Raw genomic sequence first — 19,423 nt, forward strand, 5'->3', positions numbered from 1 at the left:
TTGCCATTTCACTATGGTCCTATTTTTCTCTCAACCACTCCATTCTGTTGAGGGCTATAAGCTATTGTCAATTGCCTGTCTAGGCCTCCATCATCACATAACCTATCAAATTCCAGTGAAGTGTATTCGCCACCTCTATCACTTCTTAGTTTTTTTTTTTTTAATTTCAAAACCACTTTCTTGAACACATCAGACTTGTGTCTCAGTAAGTAAGCCCATCACATTCTGCTCCTGTCATCAATGAAGGTCAAAAAATACCTATTCCCTCCAAGTGTTGAAGTCCTTATTAGACCACACACATCACTGTGAATCAATTCCAGTCAGTTGCTCTTAAGTGTTTAAGAAATAGAGGGAAGCTCATGTTCTCCTTCATCAGTACCCTAGTCACCAAGTTCCCTTCTACCTCTAAGGAGGAGTTAGCAAAACGGCTCTACCTCTTATAGAGTGTAAGGAGGAGTCAGCAAAACAGCTCTACCTCTTCTAGAGTGTTGATGTTTCTACCTCTAAGTCGATCATCAAAATTAGGTCGGAATGCCGAGACAACAGATGGGTGGATTTTTGGTCCAATTACAAGTATGCAGACTTGTTTTCAACTCATGGTGAAATATTAGGACAAAACAGTTTATGTCGATTCAGATTTGGTTGCGTTGTAATCAAAGGAATGAAACGCTAGATCAGTTTTCGCGTGACAAGAAGATAGGAAACTGCAAACAAGAACACAAGACGATAGAAAAGTAAGCTAATAACTTATGCAGTTTTTTGTGGTTTGAAGAAGTAATCCTTGTAGTATCTTGTTCTTGATGCCGGTCCTGTAATCGTAGTAATCCTTTTCGTATTCAGCTGGTATTTGTATTTGATTAGTTTCATCATTTCAAGCTTTGGAATTAATGAATGTAATTAGAATATATCTACACATAAGACGGAAGAGATGACTCAATCGCTTGTGCGTTTGCACCGCAGTGTCGAAAGCTCTCAAGACCAATGCATAACAGAACATTCTTAGAGAAGGTCAGTAATTCGCGAAACCTGCAAATGAAGTAAAACCCTAACACGAGCATGAAACATAGCTGCCACTAAATTCCTCTTAAATTAATTCCAAAAGAATGTACAGCAAGTGTCACCAAGGATTAGGGGTGCAAGTTGGAACGATGTTTCCAATTCCGCCAGTAAAATTTCTAAATCTTAACTCAGAAATCCTGAATCCCAATGTTTTCCGACAAAATTGAAACGAAATTTGAAATGCATTTTGCGAAGTGCTCCGAACTTATTGCGGTACAAGAACTAAATATTTTGAATTTTAACAACCAATTACTCAAACTTACATACTTTGTAATCAATTTTTCCATCTTATTGTTAGTTTTGGATACATTTTGATCGTTGTTTGTATTTATTGAAAAGGATAAACATGCCAGTGCACCACAAAATTAATTGAACTTTGTACATAAGCAATATTAAGAAAGAACAATAAATTACATGTACAAAAAGTTAGGAAAAAAAATATATATATATATATATATATATGAATTTTCAAATTATGTTTCCAAATTTCAGAAATTTCTCTGATTCTGAAATTTCTGAATATATTGAAAATTTTGAATTTAAAAAATGATGTTCTGATCCGATTTTAAAAATTTAAAACGGAAATTGAAAACGTTGTTTCTAATTGGATCCTTCGGAAAAACACCCCTATCAGAGATTTATCTCCATGTTAGTATCTCACTCACCATCAGCAACAGTGAACTGACGATGAAAAGCGTCACATTCGTAAGAAATGTCACAAGGCAAATGAGTCAAAGATAAAGGCAACAACTTTAATCAATTAGCATTCTACCATCATTTATTTAATAACATCATCCTTATCTGCTTCTATTGTAATTTATAATACATAAAACACATTTAACATATCCGAAAACTGACACTAATCTGTGGTTTTATAGTATCCATACCTGTCTTTCGAGCTTGAATTCCAGGTCACCATGTACAAAAAAACAGCCTTAGACCTGGCTCAGTCATCATCTAGTAGATTTCCCAATCTATAACCCAAAATTTCTCAGTAATTTGCGGCCATTGTGGCACTGTATATGTGTTGACCGGTTTCAATAACCAAAGGCCTGTCGTACCTCTGATGCTCCACGGATACGGAGGCAACGAGCGAGATGCATACTAGTTAGCTAACACCCGGCTGCACCATAGGGAAGAAAGACCAATTCTTTGGTGTCCCGTTTTCCTTCGGACTAACTTTCTCATTTGCCCACCAGTCGGAGCCAATAGTATTCGAGTTACCTGAATCTCCTCCATCAGCATTGTCAAAATTGAATTCCTTACTAGAACCAAGCGTGATGGATCGGTGCTTCTGGTGCAGCTGTGCATCCTCCTCGTCAGCCACAGCCTTCTCTGGTACATCACTGTGTGTCTCACAGGCAGGACACTCGGCACTGCTCATTGCTTTGCAAGGATCCTCTTCGCTCTGGCCCTTTTCTGTTTCTTGTATAGAAGTTGATGCAGCTTCCGCTAACGCCACCGTCTTTTTTTCTACACTTCTTACAATTGCTTCAGAACTTAACTCAAAGGAAACTCTATGGTTGATCACAATTCCATTATTTCTACCTCTAGTGTTGGATCGTGGATTTAATACAACCTCAGGGGTTTGAGGCTTTTGAAGGAAACCATCAGAAACTGTTGACTTTCCACCATCAGGGGTCACAGAACCAGAAGCTAGTCTTGAACCCCAATCACGGGTGGAAAGAATGTCAAGGTTCAAGAGCTTAGGAGGATCACCTGTTCGGAATTCCAGGAAGTGAGGACCACCAACAGCAAAGTCGCGGTCGGGAAAAGGAGACGAAGTACCAGAACCTGAGATACCTGAGCTTGGCGATATAAGCTGACCAACCGGGCTTCCAGGGTAAAGTTGGTAAGATGGAAACTCGTAGTGAGATAATGGGAATCTCTGACCAACTTCACCATTCCGGAAGTGGGGATCGAGAAGCTGAGCAAATGGAACCTCGGGCGAGGAAGGGGTAGTCAAATGAACAGACTCAGGAGGAGGAGTAAAGGGAGCAGTTGATGGTTCGGTAGTGAGGGTTGAGAAAACAGGCGGTGAGACCAACTGGGTGTCATGAGCATAAGGACCGATAGCAAAAATTGAGGCAGGCCCAGGGGAGTACATGCTTGCTGAAAGAGAGAAAAAACCAGTAGCTGGTGATTGTGTGACCGAAGGTGGTTCTGATTGAAGAAACGATGCAGGAGAGGATGGAGGTGCAACAAAGGGAAATACAATTGAAGGTGCCTGGATTGAACTTTCCGCTCTTGAAGCATCACCTCCAGGGTCCGTCGGTTCTGGAGCAATATGCCCAATGCTCTTTCTGTGTCTTTGAAATCCAAAACACCAATATGTGCTCAAGAAACTACCCCACCTTCTCTTCTGCATTAAACCAAAAATCACGATTAAAACAGACCTCTAATACAATAAAAACAGCAGTAGTTATCTTTCCACATTGTGGATAGTTAACAATTTGAGTCTATTACATCATATCAGTTCCAGATGCCAAATCCAAACGGATGTTACGTTTTAGTTTAACCCCTGGTACACTGCTTTTATTAACAAGAGAAGATGTACATCTGTTTCGCCTTTAACTCGTTTATTCATCATTCATTCTCTCTCTCTCTTTCTCTCTCTCTTTCCGTATACTTCTTGTATAAATTGCAATAACCTTTTCCCCCCTCGCCTTAAGTCAATGTTGAATCGCTTCCGCTGCCGAAGCTCGATACTAATCAATTAAAGCTGAGACTCCTAATGTTAAGCAAAAAGGCGGAACCGTTTATATCGATCCTGCCTCCTTTACAATGACAAATTATAATTCACAAGGAATCTTTTTTCTTCTTTTCTTGTTTGTTTCTTTGTTTGTTTCTTCATTTGGCCGAAAGCGAGACCAAACCAAAATCATTCCAATAGAAAATTTCTTATCATTTTTAAAATCTAGTAACCAAAGCTCCATGCTTTTGCAAAAAGCAGGTCAACTCCTAAGAAACTCTTGTGGAAATTTCCACTTCCAAAAGCACTTTCCAGACCAGAAATTTCCAAAAAGGCAGCTCAATGAATTTAAGAAAATACGCAATTCATACAAACCAAATCAAATCTACAAAACCAACAAGAACAAAGATTAACATAACACAATTGGATCTTAAAAATCTCTCACAAAAACATGGGATTAAGATAATAATATAAATTTTACCAGGACCAAAGATTAACACTTCAAGAATCCTCCAAACAAGGTCAAATCAACATATTCAGAATCAACAGCAACAAAAGATATAACATTTTGTGACAAATTTACCTGAACGGTGGCGTGAGGCGCACGGTTCTCCGCGGCTGCGATCGCGGAAGCAGCTGCGTTTATAGTCTCAAAAGCGGTGTTACCAGTTCTCGAGTCTCCATTAATACCACTCATCTCCGCTTCTCTATTTCACCGGAAATCGCCGTTTTTCATCGTACTTTCGACTCCGGCCGAGAAAATAGTCGGATTTTCTCGAGAAAATCGAACAAGCCAAACAACCCAGAACAGGAACCGGAAAGATCAAACGAAAATTTGGAGACTTGGGTTTTGAAGATTGAATCGGTAAATGGAAAAAACGAATGAAAATCCAACTTTTGAGTCCCCGAGATTTGAGTTGATTTGATTTTTCTCTATACTGTGTTTTCGCGTGTGTTATGTAGAAATGAAAAAAATGATATTTAGTGATAATATTTAGGCATTTGTTTATATTGTTTTCAATTTAATATTTTTAGGAGACAACTTTTAAGGTCAAACACGGCAACGACTTTGTTTTGTGTCGTGATTTTTTAACACCTCTCAACTTTAGATTAGTGTTTATAAATTTGATTATATTATGATTGGGAATCATTTAGTTTACTAAAATACCCTTGTTTCTATCTTAGGTAATAAATAGACAGAAGTATAACTTGTAGTCACCAAGGGAGGAGCCATGAGAGGACTATAATGGTCCCGAGTCTACTTGACATTTTTTTTCACCCGCAAAAATTTAAAGTTATCTCTTTGATTTTCAAAAACTTTTTAGGGTATTTGGACCCCAACTAAAATCTTTTCCTTATTTCTTTTACCAGGTTCGATTTGAGATTGGTAGCTTTTATTTTATCAACCGGATCACTGTGAGTTTTGAGTGACTCAAGTAATCGAGAGAGTTGGTTTTAATTTTATTTTTGCTTTTGTTTTATTCTATTTCTTGAAATCTTTAAATACATAACTTTTGCTTTTTCTTTTTCTTGTTTCCTCATTCCTTCATTCTTTTGCTTGAAAGGGACTTTTATTTTCAATCTTAGTCATGGTACTAGGCATGGGATTTGAGTTGAGAAAGAGAATAACAAAAACGACATCATACCAAAACCAAATGATGAGGATCGTTAGCTTGGGACATAACATATCAAATCAGAAGAATGTTTTATGGTATACTTTTGATCACTCCTGAATCAAAATTCTGACTTCGCCATTAGTAATCACTTATAATATTTATTTATACAGCATTATTGAGTGAGTATTTGAGCATAATTATATAATTAGTCAGTTAGTCATAATTAGATATCCAACAAACGGAATTAACCCGAATGCATAAGAGGAAGAAAGTTATCATTTCTCACAAAACTAGTACTATTTCATAGTAAACGGTGGGGTAAGAGGGCAGTTTTGTCAAATGCTGTACTGCAAGGATAATTAGTGATAGCGTTAGTTGGAGATTAATTAACATTTGTTATTTTTAATTTATTATAATTTAAAAAGGGACAAAAAGGTTGGCGGGGCATTTGTCAAACAAGTATGCACGTGTGGGCAGCCAGCTATTGATGGCTTTCGTGCGCAATCGCAACCCCAACCAGCCCCCCACTGGCCTCTGCCTAATCACATGTGGGGCCCTCAAATTCCGCCCCCCTTCTACCCGCCACTTTAAACTAACTTGCACGGTTGGTGCATCTCTCACTTATCCCTCCCCTTCCTTTTCTCTTTTTCTTTTTGAAATGCTGGACTTTTTTTTTTCTCTTTTTTTCCCCACATCTCCACTCGTTTGCCATTTAGTAGTACAGTTTAATGGTATTCATCTGTAGTTGTAAGTAAAAGGTTTTAAATTCAATTTATCTCCCACTCTGGACTTCCAATCGGGCTACGAGCATGAGTAGGTGGCGGCTAGGGGGTTTGTGGACAAGAAAATGATGGTCAACCAGGGCGGAAGAAGCCTTGTTCGGTCTTTTGTTGACAGAACTGTAAACACGAAAAATTCCTGAAACAAGAACACGTGTACAAAATAATATTTGTAGTACTAATGAATTTTGGGGTTACAATCTCTTTATAATTTGATCCTCTGATTCGATCTCCGTAAGGTGTTGATTTGTGGATGTGCGATTGATCCAAGGGCTGTCCAGGCTTGATCTTGGATGAACGGTTTGAAGTTTCTTCAAGGGCCGTTGGGGCTTGATCTTGAATAATGGTTGTGCGGATTTCTTCAAAGGGTTTTTTGGGCTTGATCTTGAAGGTTAATGGATGAGCTGATCTTCAAGGGCTTTTGGGCTTAATCTTGAAGAACGATTGGGTGTGTGGATTTGTTGAGGTTGTTGATCCAAATGGTCGTTGGGGCTTGATCTTAGGATGAACGGATGATGAACGATGAACACTTTCTTCAAGGGCCGTCGGGGCTTGATCTTGAATAATGGTTGTGTGGATTTCTTCAAGGGCTTTTGGGCTTGATCTTGAAGGTTGATGGATGAGCGGATCTTCAAGGCTTTTGGGCTTAAAATTGAAGAACGATTGGATGTGTGAATTTGTTGAGGTTGTTGATCCAAAGGGTCGTTCGGGCTTGATCTTGAGTTGGTGAAAGTTCTTCAAGGGCCGTTGGGGCTTGATCTTGAAGGAGGATTTGACGAAGAATGAAGAGTGCTTTCTTGATCCTTCGGGATTTGCTTGAGAGCTTTAGAGTTTCAAGGCTTCAAGGTTTTGGTGTAATGTAAATTCCTCCCCTTTTTCTCTTGATGGAGAAGCCTATTTATAGGCTTTGAGAGTAAATCACCACCATCCATTTTTTTGGTGAAGTGAGTGGATGTTGTAGGTGAAGTAAATGGAGTTGGTAGGTGAAGTAAGTGTGTGAGGTTGGTGAAGTAAATGGAAGTTGTAGGTGAAATGAGTGTGTGATGTAGGTGAAATAAATGTGTGAGGTTGGTGAAGTAAGTGGAAGTTGTAGGTGAAATGAGTGAAGGTTGTAATTTTAATACATTGGTCAACATTTATTTCACTGAAATTTCAATGTCTACAAATGCCCCCACTTCAAGGCGCGTCGTATACATGTGTTTGGCATGTGTAGAAGATACGTTTTGAAGTCCCTTAACGTAGATGTCGATTTAAGGGCCGTCGAGGCTTGATCTTGAATTCGACTGGAAGATTTTCTGATTTCCTCCAATCGTTGATTTTCCACAGGCTTAATCTTGAACTGGGCTGGAGGATTTTTTTGGTCTCCTCTGAAGGTCTGAACTTACTCCTTTTATCTGGCGTTGAATTTGATTCAAGGGTGGTGAACACTTGATTTTGAATCGAACTTGTGATTTCTTCAAGGGCCATCGAGGCTTGATCTTGAATGAAAATAGGACCATGAGCGGTTTCAGGATTCAGACACATGGCAGGCAAGCATGAGGTGAAGGTGATGGCCTGTTTCTTTGTTCAATCTTTCCAATTCATATTAAAGAGGGTTAGGGGATGAATCAACATGTGCAGTTGTTGTGTTTGCTGACGATCCACAAGATTGATGTTTCATTGTCACTCGTCCTAGCTGTTCTCCAGGCGAATGTGGTATCTTCTCTGGAAGTGTATCAACCATTGAAGATGACTACTCGAGAGCAACGCTAGGTAAGCAACCAGGGAATAGATTCCAGGCAGTCGGTTCCAGATCGGAAGACTGATTCCAAGTGCCAGCTGATTGCTCTCTTTCTCTTTGCCCTGCGGGTAAGAACAAGGACAAAGGAAAGGACATGAAGAAAGCATGATATGAGATACTTTTGCTTTTTGAAGAAGTATTGACGATTTAACGGCGTCGCGCGGCGAGGCTTTGCTATTTGGCGACGGCGCCAGCGGAGAGTTGTTGAGGCTTTTCGAGCTTGGATTTGACTTAAACTCCTCTGTCTGGATGGTTCTGCAGGGGAAGGCGTTGCGCTCCAGCAATTTGTTCCAGCTCTTTGTACCGCATTCTTCTCTGCTTGTTTCTTTTACATAGCCGAGGTGGTGCGCAACCCTTTGCTTTTAAATGGTCTTTCAGGGCATCACTTCTCAGCAATTCATCCATGCTTGGCAGCTTCAGTGTAAAGAGCCGACACTCCATCACCTATCCTGAAGTATGCGCTTTAATCTTTTGAGAATTTGATGCCCCAAGAGCCAAAAACCACCTACCCATACCTTTTCCTCACATTGCAAGGAAAGAGATTTTCTCCGGATCTCTTCCACCAAGGTCACCAAATCAAGTGATATGGACCCTTGAAATTTGATCCAACGGCTAAAAACAGGGGCCCCTTTAAAAGTTATAATAACTTTAGCCGTTGGATCAAATTTCAAAGGTTCATATCACTTAATCTGGTGACCTTTGTAGAAGAGATCCGGAGAGGATCTCTTTCCACATTGCAATAGGTTAAGGACCCTTCTCTTTTCTCTCTCTTCTCCTTTTTCTTATTACATTTTGAGTTTTGACCACTTTGCATTTTGTTTTCATACATATATAAGTGCAATCTCTCAAACTACAAGTTTGGTAAGCGTCAGTTGTTACATTTAGGGTTTTTGTTTAAAACGTTCAAGTATACAATCATGTTTGTCTGTTGACTATTTAGCTGTACATATGAATTTCTTTAGAACGAATGGACTTCCGAACTAGGTTTCCGTAATTGTAGTTTTTGTTCAACCCCCATGTGTGGTTGTGTTAAAAGCATACTCATCATCCCTACCTTAGACTTGGACACAAATCCACCTTTTTAGTACACATTGTTCACAACCACATGTTTTGGGGTAAGAAAAATAACCAAGTGTTATCTAAAAGTGAAAACATATGCTTTTGGAATATGTCATTCACTCATTAATATGTTCTATTTCTCTTTATATGAGTTAAAAAGCAAATCACCAACCTATTTCAAAGTGGAAATGCAGTTAAACATGTAAAAAAGTTTAGTCAAAAAGCTTGATTTAATGAGTTACCAAAGTTTGGTACAGGGGAAAAGGCTTTGGGGTTGGGATAAATCAATGACCTAACTAAAAATTGGATTTGGATTCCATCCAGATCCTCTTTGTCACATCCAATCCATTTATTGTACATCGTGCGGCTAGAAATTAGTTTGAATTATTTTATTTAAAATTAAACATAAACAGTACCTAACGAAAGTTAGCTGCACGATGTACAATGAACATATAGGATGTGAGGACCCTTAGGATCCTTTGGAGAAAATCCTCATCCCTAAAAATTAACTTTTAAAAGTTAAAAAGGATAGAGATACTTTTGACTCTTAAGAAGAACACTAATTATGCAAATTTGATTGAGATTTCATAAATTATCGCATTTGATGAGTGAAGGATTAGGACTCCCTTTGGGGACTTTTGGTCAAAACAAAGTAGATTCCTCTTTGGAAAGTTTGGAACTCAGTTTTTCTCACATGATATCGACCTTTCTTGGACCTTTGAAAAAGAGGCAAAACCCAAATTCCACATGAAGTGCTTTGCATTTGCATGTCTTATTTAGGTCAAGTTTTTCTTTCGGGTTCTTATTAGTCAACATCTCACGTGGTGCGGCCGTGACCATTTCAACTCTCCATTTTCAGATATTGCCAAGAAAAGAGTTTGTCGTACCCCACATTTCAAACTTACACGAAATAGGACCGCTAAAATTGCGGTATCTTCAACCAATTATAAAAAGTTACTTTTGAAAAACGCTATTATTGATCTAAGATGCCACAGTAACATGACGTAAGTCGCCAATAAAATCCTAGATGAGTTCAATTTCACCATGAGAAAATTTAAAGATATTTAAAATACAAAGAACAGCTTTGTTATCATCATTGAATTCCTTATACTGTTAGTGAGAGACCTTTTTGCGGTCCGTTTCTAGTTCGAAGCTGATATTGACACTCTATAAAAGTAGTACTCCTCCCATCCTCCGTAACGAAAATAAATAAATAAAGAACTCGTCAAGTGCAAGATGACGTTTCTGGAGTACTACAACAACTCATAAAAGCAACCCCAATAACCATTAACATAATTTGAACTTCACAAGTGCAACGCATAACAACAGTGAACAAGCAATTCTAAAATAGACTTGTCCTCCTGCATAACAAGCCAACAGATGATTATTTCTCTATATTACAAGAGAGTGATACAAATGCATATGCAGTTCCTCTTCCAAATTACCCAAAAACTAAGCGGCCAAACTCTTGGACGCGATCTCAAACACGTTTTCTGACAGTCCATTGGCAGACAATATCTTCTGCAGTTGTGCCTGCAAACACCATACCATGGAATCTATTACTGTGCTGGCTCCGGAATTGAAACAAATACAAACACTGCATCTAAACATCGATTTTTCTGTTCGAACTTTATAAGAAAATTGTGCTTTGTAGTCCAAGAAATTAAGCAATGCCCAAAGAATGTACTGTGGGAAAAATAACAAAAATGCGAGCGATAAGAATGAAATACTTACTTTGGCAAGGTTTTGCCGGGTTTCATCATAGCGCCTCCACCTGGAGAAGGCTGACACCATGCGGGAGGCCACCTGCAATCCATGACCAAGGATGTTATTAGGGAAGAAATAACATGTAATGACAACCAAGCAATTCACAGCAAGAAAAATGTTATTCAAGAGGATTCGATGAAAAAACCTGAGGGTTCATTTTATCTAATTGCATCACAATTTCTCCCAAAAACTTGTAGCCTGACCCATCCTTTGCATGGAAATTAACAGGAGAGCCACAGAAACCTCCAATGAGTGAGTACACCTTGTTTGGATTGCGCAAGTCAAATGCTGGGTGGCTTAAGAGGTTCCGCACATTCTCAACATTGCCAGGAATGTTTGACATGGCTTGAAGTTGAAACCATTTATTCACAACCTGAGGAGAGGAATACAAAAATACGAAGAAAAAAAAAAACAAACAAACAAACAAAACAAAAAAGAAGTGAAGAAGCTTTTAGTTGAATAAATGAGAGAAGAAATCATCAGAAAGGTACATACTAAACAACTGTAGGCCGGGTTAGCACTCAGCCCTTTGTTTTTCGAGGTCCAAAAGCACCAAGCTACTTAGTATGCAAAGGTGGAAAGGTGAGAAGCAAGCCGATAAAACAGAACATCTGATATATGATAAACTAATGTTCATTTAAGGAATTTCAAAAGCTGAAACTTGTAATAAGAAATTGACAAGGAGCTCGGTGAAGACAACAGAAGTCAGAGCAATATAGATTATGAGTCACTATCATAAAGCATCCTGGGTTCAATCTTGCCTTCCAATTGACGTGGGAAATGAAAACAAAAAATTTGGTGTGTAGCTCCATTAAAGTCCTTAATAGTGCAACTTAACGACAAGGAAATGTAGGTTTAATGAACATCATACAGGATAACATTAGTTACGTGTAATGAACCTCAAAAAAACATGCAGACAGGGAAGGAAGGAAGGAGGGAGGGAGGGAGGAAGGGAGGGAGGGAGAGGAAAACACACACCAAAGAACTAATAAATATAACTCATTCTAGCAATTTAGGGACTATTAAGTTGGAAATAGAGCTTTACCAAATAGTCCTCCTTCCATTTGCTATAGAAGTCGGCCAGAATATCATCACGAGTTTTACCAGGGTTTTGTGCTAAGGCTGCCAAAGCTGCAAACTGCTCAGTCATGTTTGTGGCAGTCTTGTACTCATTTAGCACAAGCTCAGTACACTTTGAATCCTCGAGCGATGCAAGATATGCTATAGACGAAACAAAAAAATATAAGCACAATGAGTTCATGAAAGGCTAACTTCACCAATATAGAAAACATTACGTCTCAGAAGAACAAAACAGACCAAGAGCAATATTCTTAAGAGCACGCCTGGACAAATTGGGGTGGTCAAACACATACTCTTCTGAGCTCCTGTTGTTTTCAACCTGTGAAACATGTAAAGTTCAAGTCTGTTCTTGGTAGAATAGAACAAGTAAAGAAAGCACACGACGAATTTCTCAATAAAACTCTAGGTAAATCAAAATTATCATACTGTGCTCAGAAGCTCTGCTTTCAGTTCATGGGCTAGCTGCTTCCTGATAAAAGAACGAACAGCATGAACAGCATCAGGATCTGCAACTTCCATCATGTCCATTATTTCTCCTTCACCGGGGAGACTTATTGCCTTTGCCACAAATTCCTAATCAACCAAAGGCACATACAGTTCACTTATGAATTAATTCTTCCCACATCAGAAAATTATTTTTGAAAAAAATAAAAGGCTTCATCATACTTTATCCAAGCTTAAGTCAGACAGTATGCTTCTGAGCCCAAGCACAAACTTCGGATTCAAAACCAAAGGTTTGTTTTGTTGGAAATCAGCAACCAAATTGAGCATCAGCTTACGTGCCAGCACTTGTCCAGCCTCCCAGCTGCAACACAAATATAAATAAGTAAATAAGCAAACTTCAAACGGAGGCTCATTTAATGAAACGAGATATTTTCTGTTTGCACAAGACAAACCGGTTGAATTTGTCGGAATCATAAGCAAGGAGTAAAAAGAGATCACTATCTGTGAGATCGGTTTCCAGACGAATAGGTGCACTATAGCCCCGGAGCAGAGATGGAATCGGTCGTTCGGATACATCAGAGAAGATGAACTCTTCTTCTTTCTGCATAGGAAAGTAAAAGCAAAATTATTAATACAAGCACCTGGTGTCCATTTAAAAGACCCAGTTTTACACGCCAACACCTCTATATTTTGCCAATATACATCACTGTGTAATGTGGTAAAAAGATAACTCAAAGAAAACAAATTAGAGGCTTTGCATTTAACAAGTTTGAAAAAAGAGTTCAGTTTTACAGCTATTTAGTAAGTATATCTTCACAGTTCACACAAAAGTTCTGCTGGTTATAATCCAAGCTACCATGCATTCTTAATTGCATGTCAGTCACACTATTGTTTGACATATAGCCTCTAAGTTGGAGGATAGAGAAATCAAAACTGCAAATATGAGACAGAGAAGAATAGCTAAAAATGGAAAATCTGAGCCAACCTTTGTTACTCTAAGAACTGTGGTGTAGACTGGCTGACCATTGTTAGCAATAGACTGCACTATCCCATCATGATGCACAGAGGACAGAGGCACCTCCTTGCCAGTTGAGTCGAGTAAACCTACTGCCACGGGAATGAACATGGGTTCTTTAATGGGTTGCCCTGGAGTTGGTGGCACCTCTTGACTGATCATGTCCATCATCAAACAGAGCTGGTTATAGTGCCACCAAACAAAAAGACAGATAAAGACAAGACAAAACTACATCCTGTTGAGTCGAGTATACCTAAACTTCAAAGAAAAAGTACGGGCCTCAGCATTATAAGAGGATGCAACTTTAACAATTGGGGTCCCAGCTTGGGAGTACCTACAGTTTAGTTACACTCTAATATGTAAGAACTAAGCATGAATACCACCAGTACAAAAATTAGGAAACAAGAAGTGAGGGACAGACACGCACCATAATAAGAAATTAGCAAAATCTGCATTATTAGCATCTCGCATGGCAGCATAAAAGTCTTCACAGGTTACAGCTTGTCCATCATGTCTCTTGAAGTAAAGATCCATGCCCTGAAATCAGGAAAACTCAGATAAGTTGACTTTGAAAAATGGTCCGCCTGAAAATATTAAGTAAACTTGTAATCATTCAAGCATTAGTTTTAGAAATAGGTTTTCAGTCTTACATTTCGGAAACCTTGACTTCCAAGTAAGGTTTTGTACATTCTGACTACTTCAGCTCCCTGATAAAGTTGGAACGTAAGATTGTGCAATTGACTTTGTAGACGCGCACATAGATAGATAGATATATATATATATACACACACACACACACATATATATATATATACACACATATATATATACATATATGTATGTATGTATGTATGTATGTATGTATGTATGTATGTATGTATGTATGTGTGTGTGTGTGTGTGTGTGTGTGTGTGTGTGTGTGTAGAGAGAGAGAGAGAGAGGAGAAACCTTTTCATACACCTGTCAAAAGAAAATGGAATAACAGAGGATAATTAGATGTCTTCTCCACAAATTATAGAAAAGGAAAACGAGATAGGAAGAACAGTTGCTAATCCCTACCGTCACTGCAAGTAGATGTTGATGGCAGCCCAAAATTACAATCAGATACAATGTGATTGCACAAGACACCCAAAACATGTCAGAATTGAGAGCACAAATTCCTATGACAAACAAAAGAGGCCTTCACCCAAATTACTGAAGATAGAAAACTCGCCTGTATAGAAGTTATCCATCTGCATGAAAGAAAGAAAACATGAATATGATCTAAAGGCAATAATTAGAAATGGATTAGAAAAAGCCAACTCTGTATGAGCTACCAAATAAAAGGTGACATCTGACCTTGATGTAAGAATGTGGCCGCACGGGATGAGCCATGGGGCCAGCATCCTAAAAGACCGGAAAAAATATATCAGTACTTAAAAGGTGGCACCGTACAACATATCATTCGAACATCAAATACAGTCATACAATGGACTCATAACTCAACTAATAAGCTCCATAAAATAGTATAAAATAAGATGAAAAGGCAAACCTGTGGAAACTGATAATTTCTAAGTTTGGAAACATCAGAAATCCGCTTTACAGGGCGACTCCCCATATCAGATGAAAATTCCTACACATAATAAATGTCATAAATGAGCAAAACTCTCCATGTCATAAGATCAAATCTACAAGTATCTCCATGGGACTATAAATGGCCTGGATAAAAAGTAATACCTGATCACGGAAAACAGTTAGACCCTCCTTCAGGCTAAGTTGAAACCAATCACGACATGTCACTCTGGATGTATATTAGCGAAACAATTAGCTCAAGATTAAACATATTCTTGCATTAAAAAGGTTGTAGACACATAAACCCTAATGCCTTGGTGTAATTACTGAACCCTCTCATGGGATAGGATGCATATAATCTTTGTCAACCAACCTGTTGCCAGTCCAGTTATGGAAATACTGCAAAAATAAAAAATAAAAAAAATCAGCACCAATTTGCTCCTGCCACAAATCAAAATTGGCATAGGATGAAGGTTTGTGTCCCGATCTTATAGATGTGAAAAACAAACCTCATGGCCAATAACACCCAAGATGGCTGCATAGTCTGCATCGGAAGCAGTTTCTGGAGATGCCAAGACAAGTTTGGAATTAAATATCTGCAAAAATTAAAAATTAATCAACATTGTACATATATAAAGAAAATATGGAACTCTTTATCAACAAAACTAGATTCTGCAAGGAATACATACATTCAAACTCTTGTTTTCCATAGCTCCCCTGGTAATCAAATAAGAACAAAAAGTATCGTTAAACTATAGAATAAATTAAGGTTAGTAAAATGAAACCATCAGTCACATTCCACCAAATAAAGTTCAAATTTGGAATGTTGCATAATTATTTTTTAAACTTCTACCTAGAAAGGAAAACAAAAAAAAAAACATACATGTTAAAATCTGGAACGGCCACAATGTTGAAGAGATCCAGATCATACTCGAGACCAAAAACCTATTAGAATAGTCAAATGTTAGCACTTAGCACAGCACAACAAACTCTACAATCAATTCAATTACAGAACTTTGATATCAAAACCAATAATCTTCTTAAACGAAAAGAAACCCACATCCTCATCCCATTTCATAGCAGCCTTAAGTGAATACATGGCATGTGCTGTTTTTGCAACATCTTGAGCAGGGGTCCAAATCCTCAAAGCCACTTTTCGACCTGAACGAGTAATAAATGTGTCATCTCTGCTCTCGAGCTGTCCAGCAACCAAAGCAAACAAGTAGCAGGGTTTCTTGAAGGGATCCTCCCAAAGAGCATAATGTCTATTACCCTGAACCACAAGCACAAGATTAGAACATATAAAAGTACAGTAAATCTCCATATATTGCTTCGTTTAGTAAGTGATGATCACCTCTAGGTCTCCCTGCTCTCTGAGATTTCCATTGGACAACAACACTGGGTATAACGATTTATCAGCTTCAATGCGGCATGTATACTTTGCCATTATATCAGGACGGTCCTGTTCCAAGTGAAATGTAATCAGTACAGCATAAGTTGATAAAAATTATAACTGGAGGACCGGAATACATAATCAATTAAATTTACAAAACCTGAAAGAATGTAATTTTACGAAAACCCTCAGCTTCACACTGGGTGCAGAAATTCCCGGATGACTTGTAAAGTCCCTGCAGTAAAATTAATCTACGGTCAAGGCCAAAAAGAAACACATACCAGACCAAAAAAGAAATTGTAGAGATGACGACATGCACCTCTAATGATGTGTTCTTCTGGGGATACATCTCTGTTAAAATTTCCAAAGTAAATGCACCGCTAGGTAGTGATTTTAGTGTCAAATGGCGTGAATCCAAGTTGTAATCCTCCTCCTATCAAGGGAGAAAAAACAATAAGAATAAATCATAGGATTCCCAGAAAGGGGAGGAAGAACTTTTGAAAATAGAAATCAGTACATAATATATTTCTAATAGAAAAGGTATGCTCATGATCTCAAGGTTCAGGTAAGATGTCAACGAAAGAGGCAACTTAAACAGCTAATTTTACAAAGTACAAAAATAAAAATAAAAATAAAAATAAAAAATAAAAACCTTTCTATGCATTACATTAAGGAATAAGCTTGAGTCGATGCTTATGTTCTGCAGAGAGCAATCATGAAACTAACCCAAACCAGAATGGCACAAACACAATAGAAATTACATGCCTTTAAATCCTTGCCGTTGATCCGAACTGAGAGTAATTTAAGATCTGTTCCATCCAGAACCAATGGGGAAGAAGACCCTGTCATACAAACAAAAATTTATGAATAAAAACATTACTAGGAATTCTTCCACAAAATAATATGTAGCATAATAGAAAAGACAAGCAAAGCTAGATTTAGAACACTGCACCAGACAAATGACAATATTTTCTGACAAGCATAATCAATTCGTTAAAATAACCAGGAAGTTACCAGGATAACAAAGACAAAGATATTTTCTACCAATGAAATACTAAATGCGAAGAGTGGTCATAGGACTACCTTCAACCCTGGGGAAGACACACATTTTTGAACCAACAATTGTTTTCTCCTCACCCAGCGAAAAGTCCAAATCCACCTGAAGTAGTAGCTCCATAAGTACAGAAAAATTGAGGGTACAAAAGATCAGAAACCAAAAGAATATACAGTAATTTGATTTATTAAAGTGTAGTATACCGAGTCAAAGTAGTAGTCAGGCATTTTGTAATCCTTCAAAAATATTTCTTTTGGTGCAGCCATTTTGGATTCGTCAACTTGATCTGGCAAGCTTTCTGTGGCAACTGAACAGATTAGCCTCCTGCTCCCTTGTTTGTCCCTCTGGAATGATTCAAGATTTTCACATGATTAACAAAAGCATAAGACGAAACAACTACAAGATTGGTGTGGAGCATGAATAATTTGTTGAGTACAGAACAAGAACCGAGGACACAACTCATACAAATATGTGTGTGTGCAAAGAAATATCAGAACACACAAGACAGTTTCTGGTAAAAGCATTGCAACTCACAGGTAATGCAGTATATGGAAAGCGATAATTCCTTGAACACGTGGCCTGAAAACATCAGTTTATTACGAGAGTTTAGGTTTCAGAAACTTCTGTTCGAATTTCAAAGTTGATATAGAAAAGTCAGCAACGAAACACAATACTATAAAAAAGAAAAGAACATGTATTTAAAACAATTCACCTATGAAAAAGTTGAGAAATATGCACGAACCTCCAAAGTAAGAAAGCGCTTGTATCTGGAAAGCCTTTTGGCTGAATTCCCCAACAATCTAACACGACTGGTACACTGAAGCTCAAAAGAAAGAGAAAATATTCAGCAAGTGGACGAAGTTTTAAATACACAAACCAAATACAAAATTGTATCCACACAATTGCAACACGCTGTCGCTCCGTAATTCTTCTTTGCAAAACCATACAGCACAAAGATATGACATTCTATATCCTAAAGAGAATATATAAATAGCTGGCCAGAGACGAAAAGATAGCTAAAGTGAAGAAATTTGAAGGGAAAAAAAAACAAAGAACCATAGCTATTAACCACGAAAAAGCGACACGACTTACAACCCTTTAGTAGATTCCTAGTCTAGATATCAAATATGCTTCTGTGTTTTACTATAAAATTCAACAGACCATCTCTTACAATCACACACACCAGTAAAACTGCTTGCAAGTCACAATCTTTCAATACACACAATTACAAACAAACACACCAATCAAATATACAAACTAATCACTATCCACTAATCAAAAATATGGGTTAATAGCAATCACAGGAGCAGATGAGATCAAACCCAAAAGACTGGTCCTCACAAAAGCAGAGCTCTTGCATGGCAGAACCAATCGAGCCATTCCAAACCCCAAACAAACCTACTTTAAGCACTAATCTCTTGAATCCCAATAAGTAATCGAAGTTTTAACGAAAACCCAGATGCCCAAAACCCCAACAAAATCCCCAAGAGGCCCTAAAACCCTAGATCAAAAATGACCCAGATGAAAAATGAACAGAGCCCATTGCTACTGATACACTCCTTATAAAAGGATACATGGATAATGCAAATTATGGACACCAAAATTCAATAAAATGATAAACAAAAACCCCTAAAACAAATTAATCATGGTTTCAATTGATTCAGATAATATTGTGAAAAAAATTAAATTGAGATTGGAATTGGATGGTTTCTTGTGCAATTACCTTGTGTGATTTGATGATCAAAATGCAAGGAAAATCCAGGGGCTTTAAAACAACCTGAGATAGTGAGATGGAACCAATTTTAGGTGCCTCACTGATGATAGTGTGATGGTGTGATTTGTTGATCAAAATGCAAGGAATATCCTAAATTACGTTTGACTTTTTATTTTATTTTTAAATTTGATGATAATCTTTTTCCTCATTTTTGATGTTCCATTGGCCGATGTTTTGGGTTGTCTGTCTGTATTTGTGGTTTTTTAATATTATCTGTTATTTCCTGGGCCTGGACAGCAAAGTTGGGCCTTAACTTGGCCCAATATGGATGGCTGAAATAATCTGAGGTTTGTTTAGGTCGTGAGATCATTGGCGGTGGGTGGTTATGTTAATTCACCGTCAAACTTATTATGTGGTTCA

General features: G+C 37.9%; 2 protein-coding genes across 13 annotated transcripts; both read right to left on the minus strand.

Annotated features, from left to right (window-relative positions):
* Window positions 1-1,797: 1,797 nt before the first annotated feature.
* Window positions 1,798-4,730, minus strand: LOC103963867. The gene is made up of 2 exons (XM_009376727.3): window positions 4,335-4,730; window positions 1,798-3,421 (listed from the first exon to the last, which is right to left on the minus strand). The coding sequence occupies exons 1-2, from the start codon at window positions 4,446-4,448 to the stop codon at window positions 2,168-2,170; spliced, it is 1,368 nt and encodes a 455-aa protein (XP_009375002.2). The 5' UTR covers window positions 4,449-4,730; the 3' UTR covers window positions 1,798-2,167.
* Window positions 4,731-10,251: 5,521 nt separating this feature from the next.
* LOC103963868 (puromycin-sensitive aminopeptidase) lies at window positions 10,252-19,153 on the minus strand. 12 transcript variants are annotated; one of them, XM_048589331.1, is made up of 33 exons: window positions 18,592-18,815; window positions 18,032-18,106; window positions 17,824-17,868; window positions 17,493-17,633; window positions 17,319-17,394; window positions 17,001-17,077; window positions 16,555-16,668; window positions 16,396-16,470; window positions 16,197-16,304; window positions 15,903-16,115; window positions 15,726-15,787; window positions 15,532-15,559; window positions 15,352-15,438; window positions 15,216-15,241; window positions 15,008-15,071; window positions 14,823-14,903; window positions 14,630-14,677; window positions 14,505-14,523; window positions 14,351-14,355; window positions 14,240-14,251; window positions 13,942-13,998; window positions 13,719-13,828; window positions 13,545-13,625; window positions 13,262-13,445; window positions 12,729-12,877; window positions 12,499-12,637; window positions 12,259-12,405; window positions 12,070-12,151; window positions 11,798-11,973; window positions 10,898-11,125; window positions 10,720-10,791; window positions 10,431-10,518; window positions 10,252-10,346 (listed from the first exon to the last, which is right to left on the minus strand). In XM_048589331.1, the coding sequence occupies exons 1-32, from the start codon at window positions 18,667-18,669 to the stop codon at window positions 10,438-10,440; spliced, it is 2,940 nt and encodes a 979-aa protein (XP_048445288.1). In that variant the 5' UTR covers window positions 18,670-18,815; the 3' UTR covers window positions 10,252-10,346; window positions 10,431-10,437. The 12 variants fall into 12 exon arrangements, with proteins under 12 accessions (XP_048445288.1, XP_009375011.2, XP_048445289.1 ...); XM_009376736.3 differs by lacking the exon at window positions 18,592-18,815 and adding an exon at window positions 19,013-19,153 and having other exon boundaries at window positions 10,252-10,518; XM_048589332.1 differs by having other exon boundaries at window positions 10,252-10,518; window positions 18,631-18,814.
* Window positions 19,154-19,423: the final 270 nt, after the last annotated feature.

Source organism: the organism of the source record quoted next, unplaced genomic scaffold (genome assembly GCF_019419815.1).
Source record: "Pyrus x bretschneideri cultivar Hongxiangsu unplaced genomic scaffold, Pyrus_bretschneideri_v1 Contig3, whole genome shotgun sequence".
NCBI lineage: Eukaryota > Viridiplantae > Streptophyta > Magnoliopsida > Rosales > Rosaceae > Pyrus > Pyrus x bretschneideri.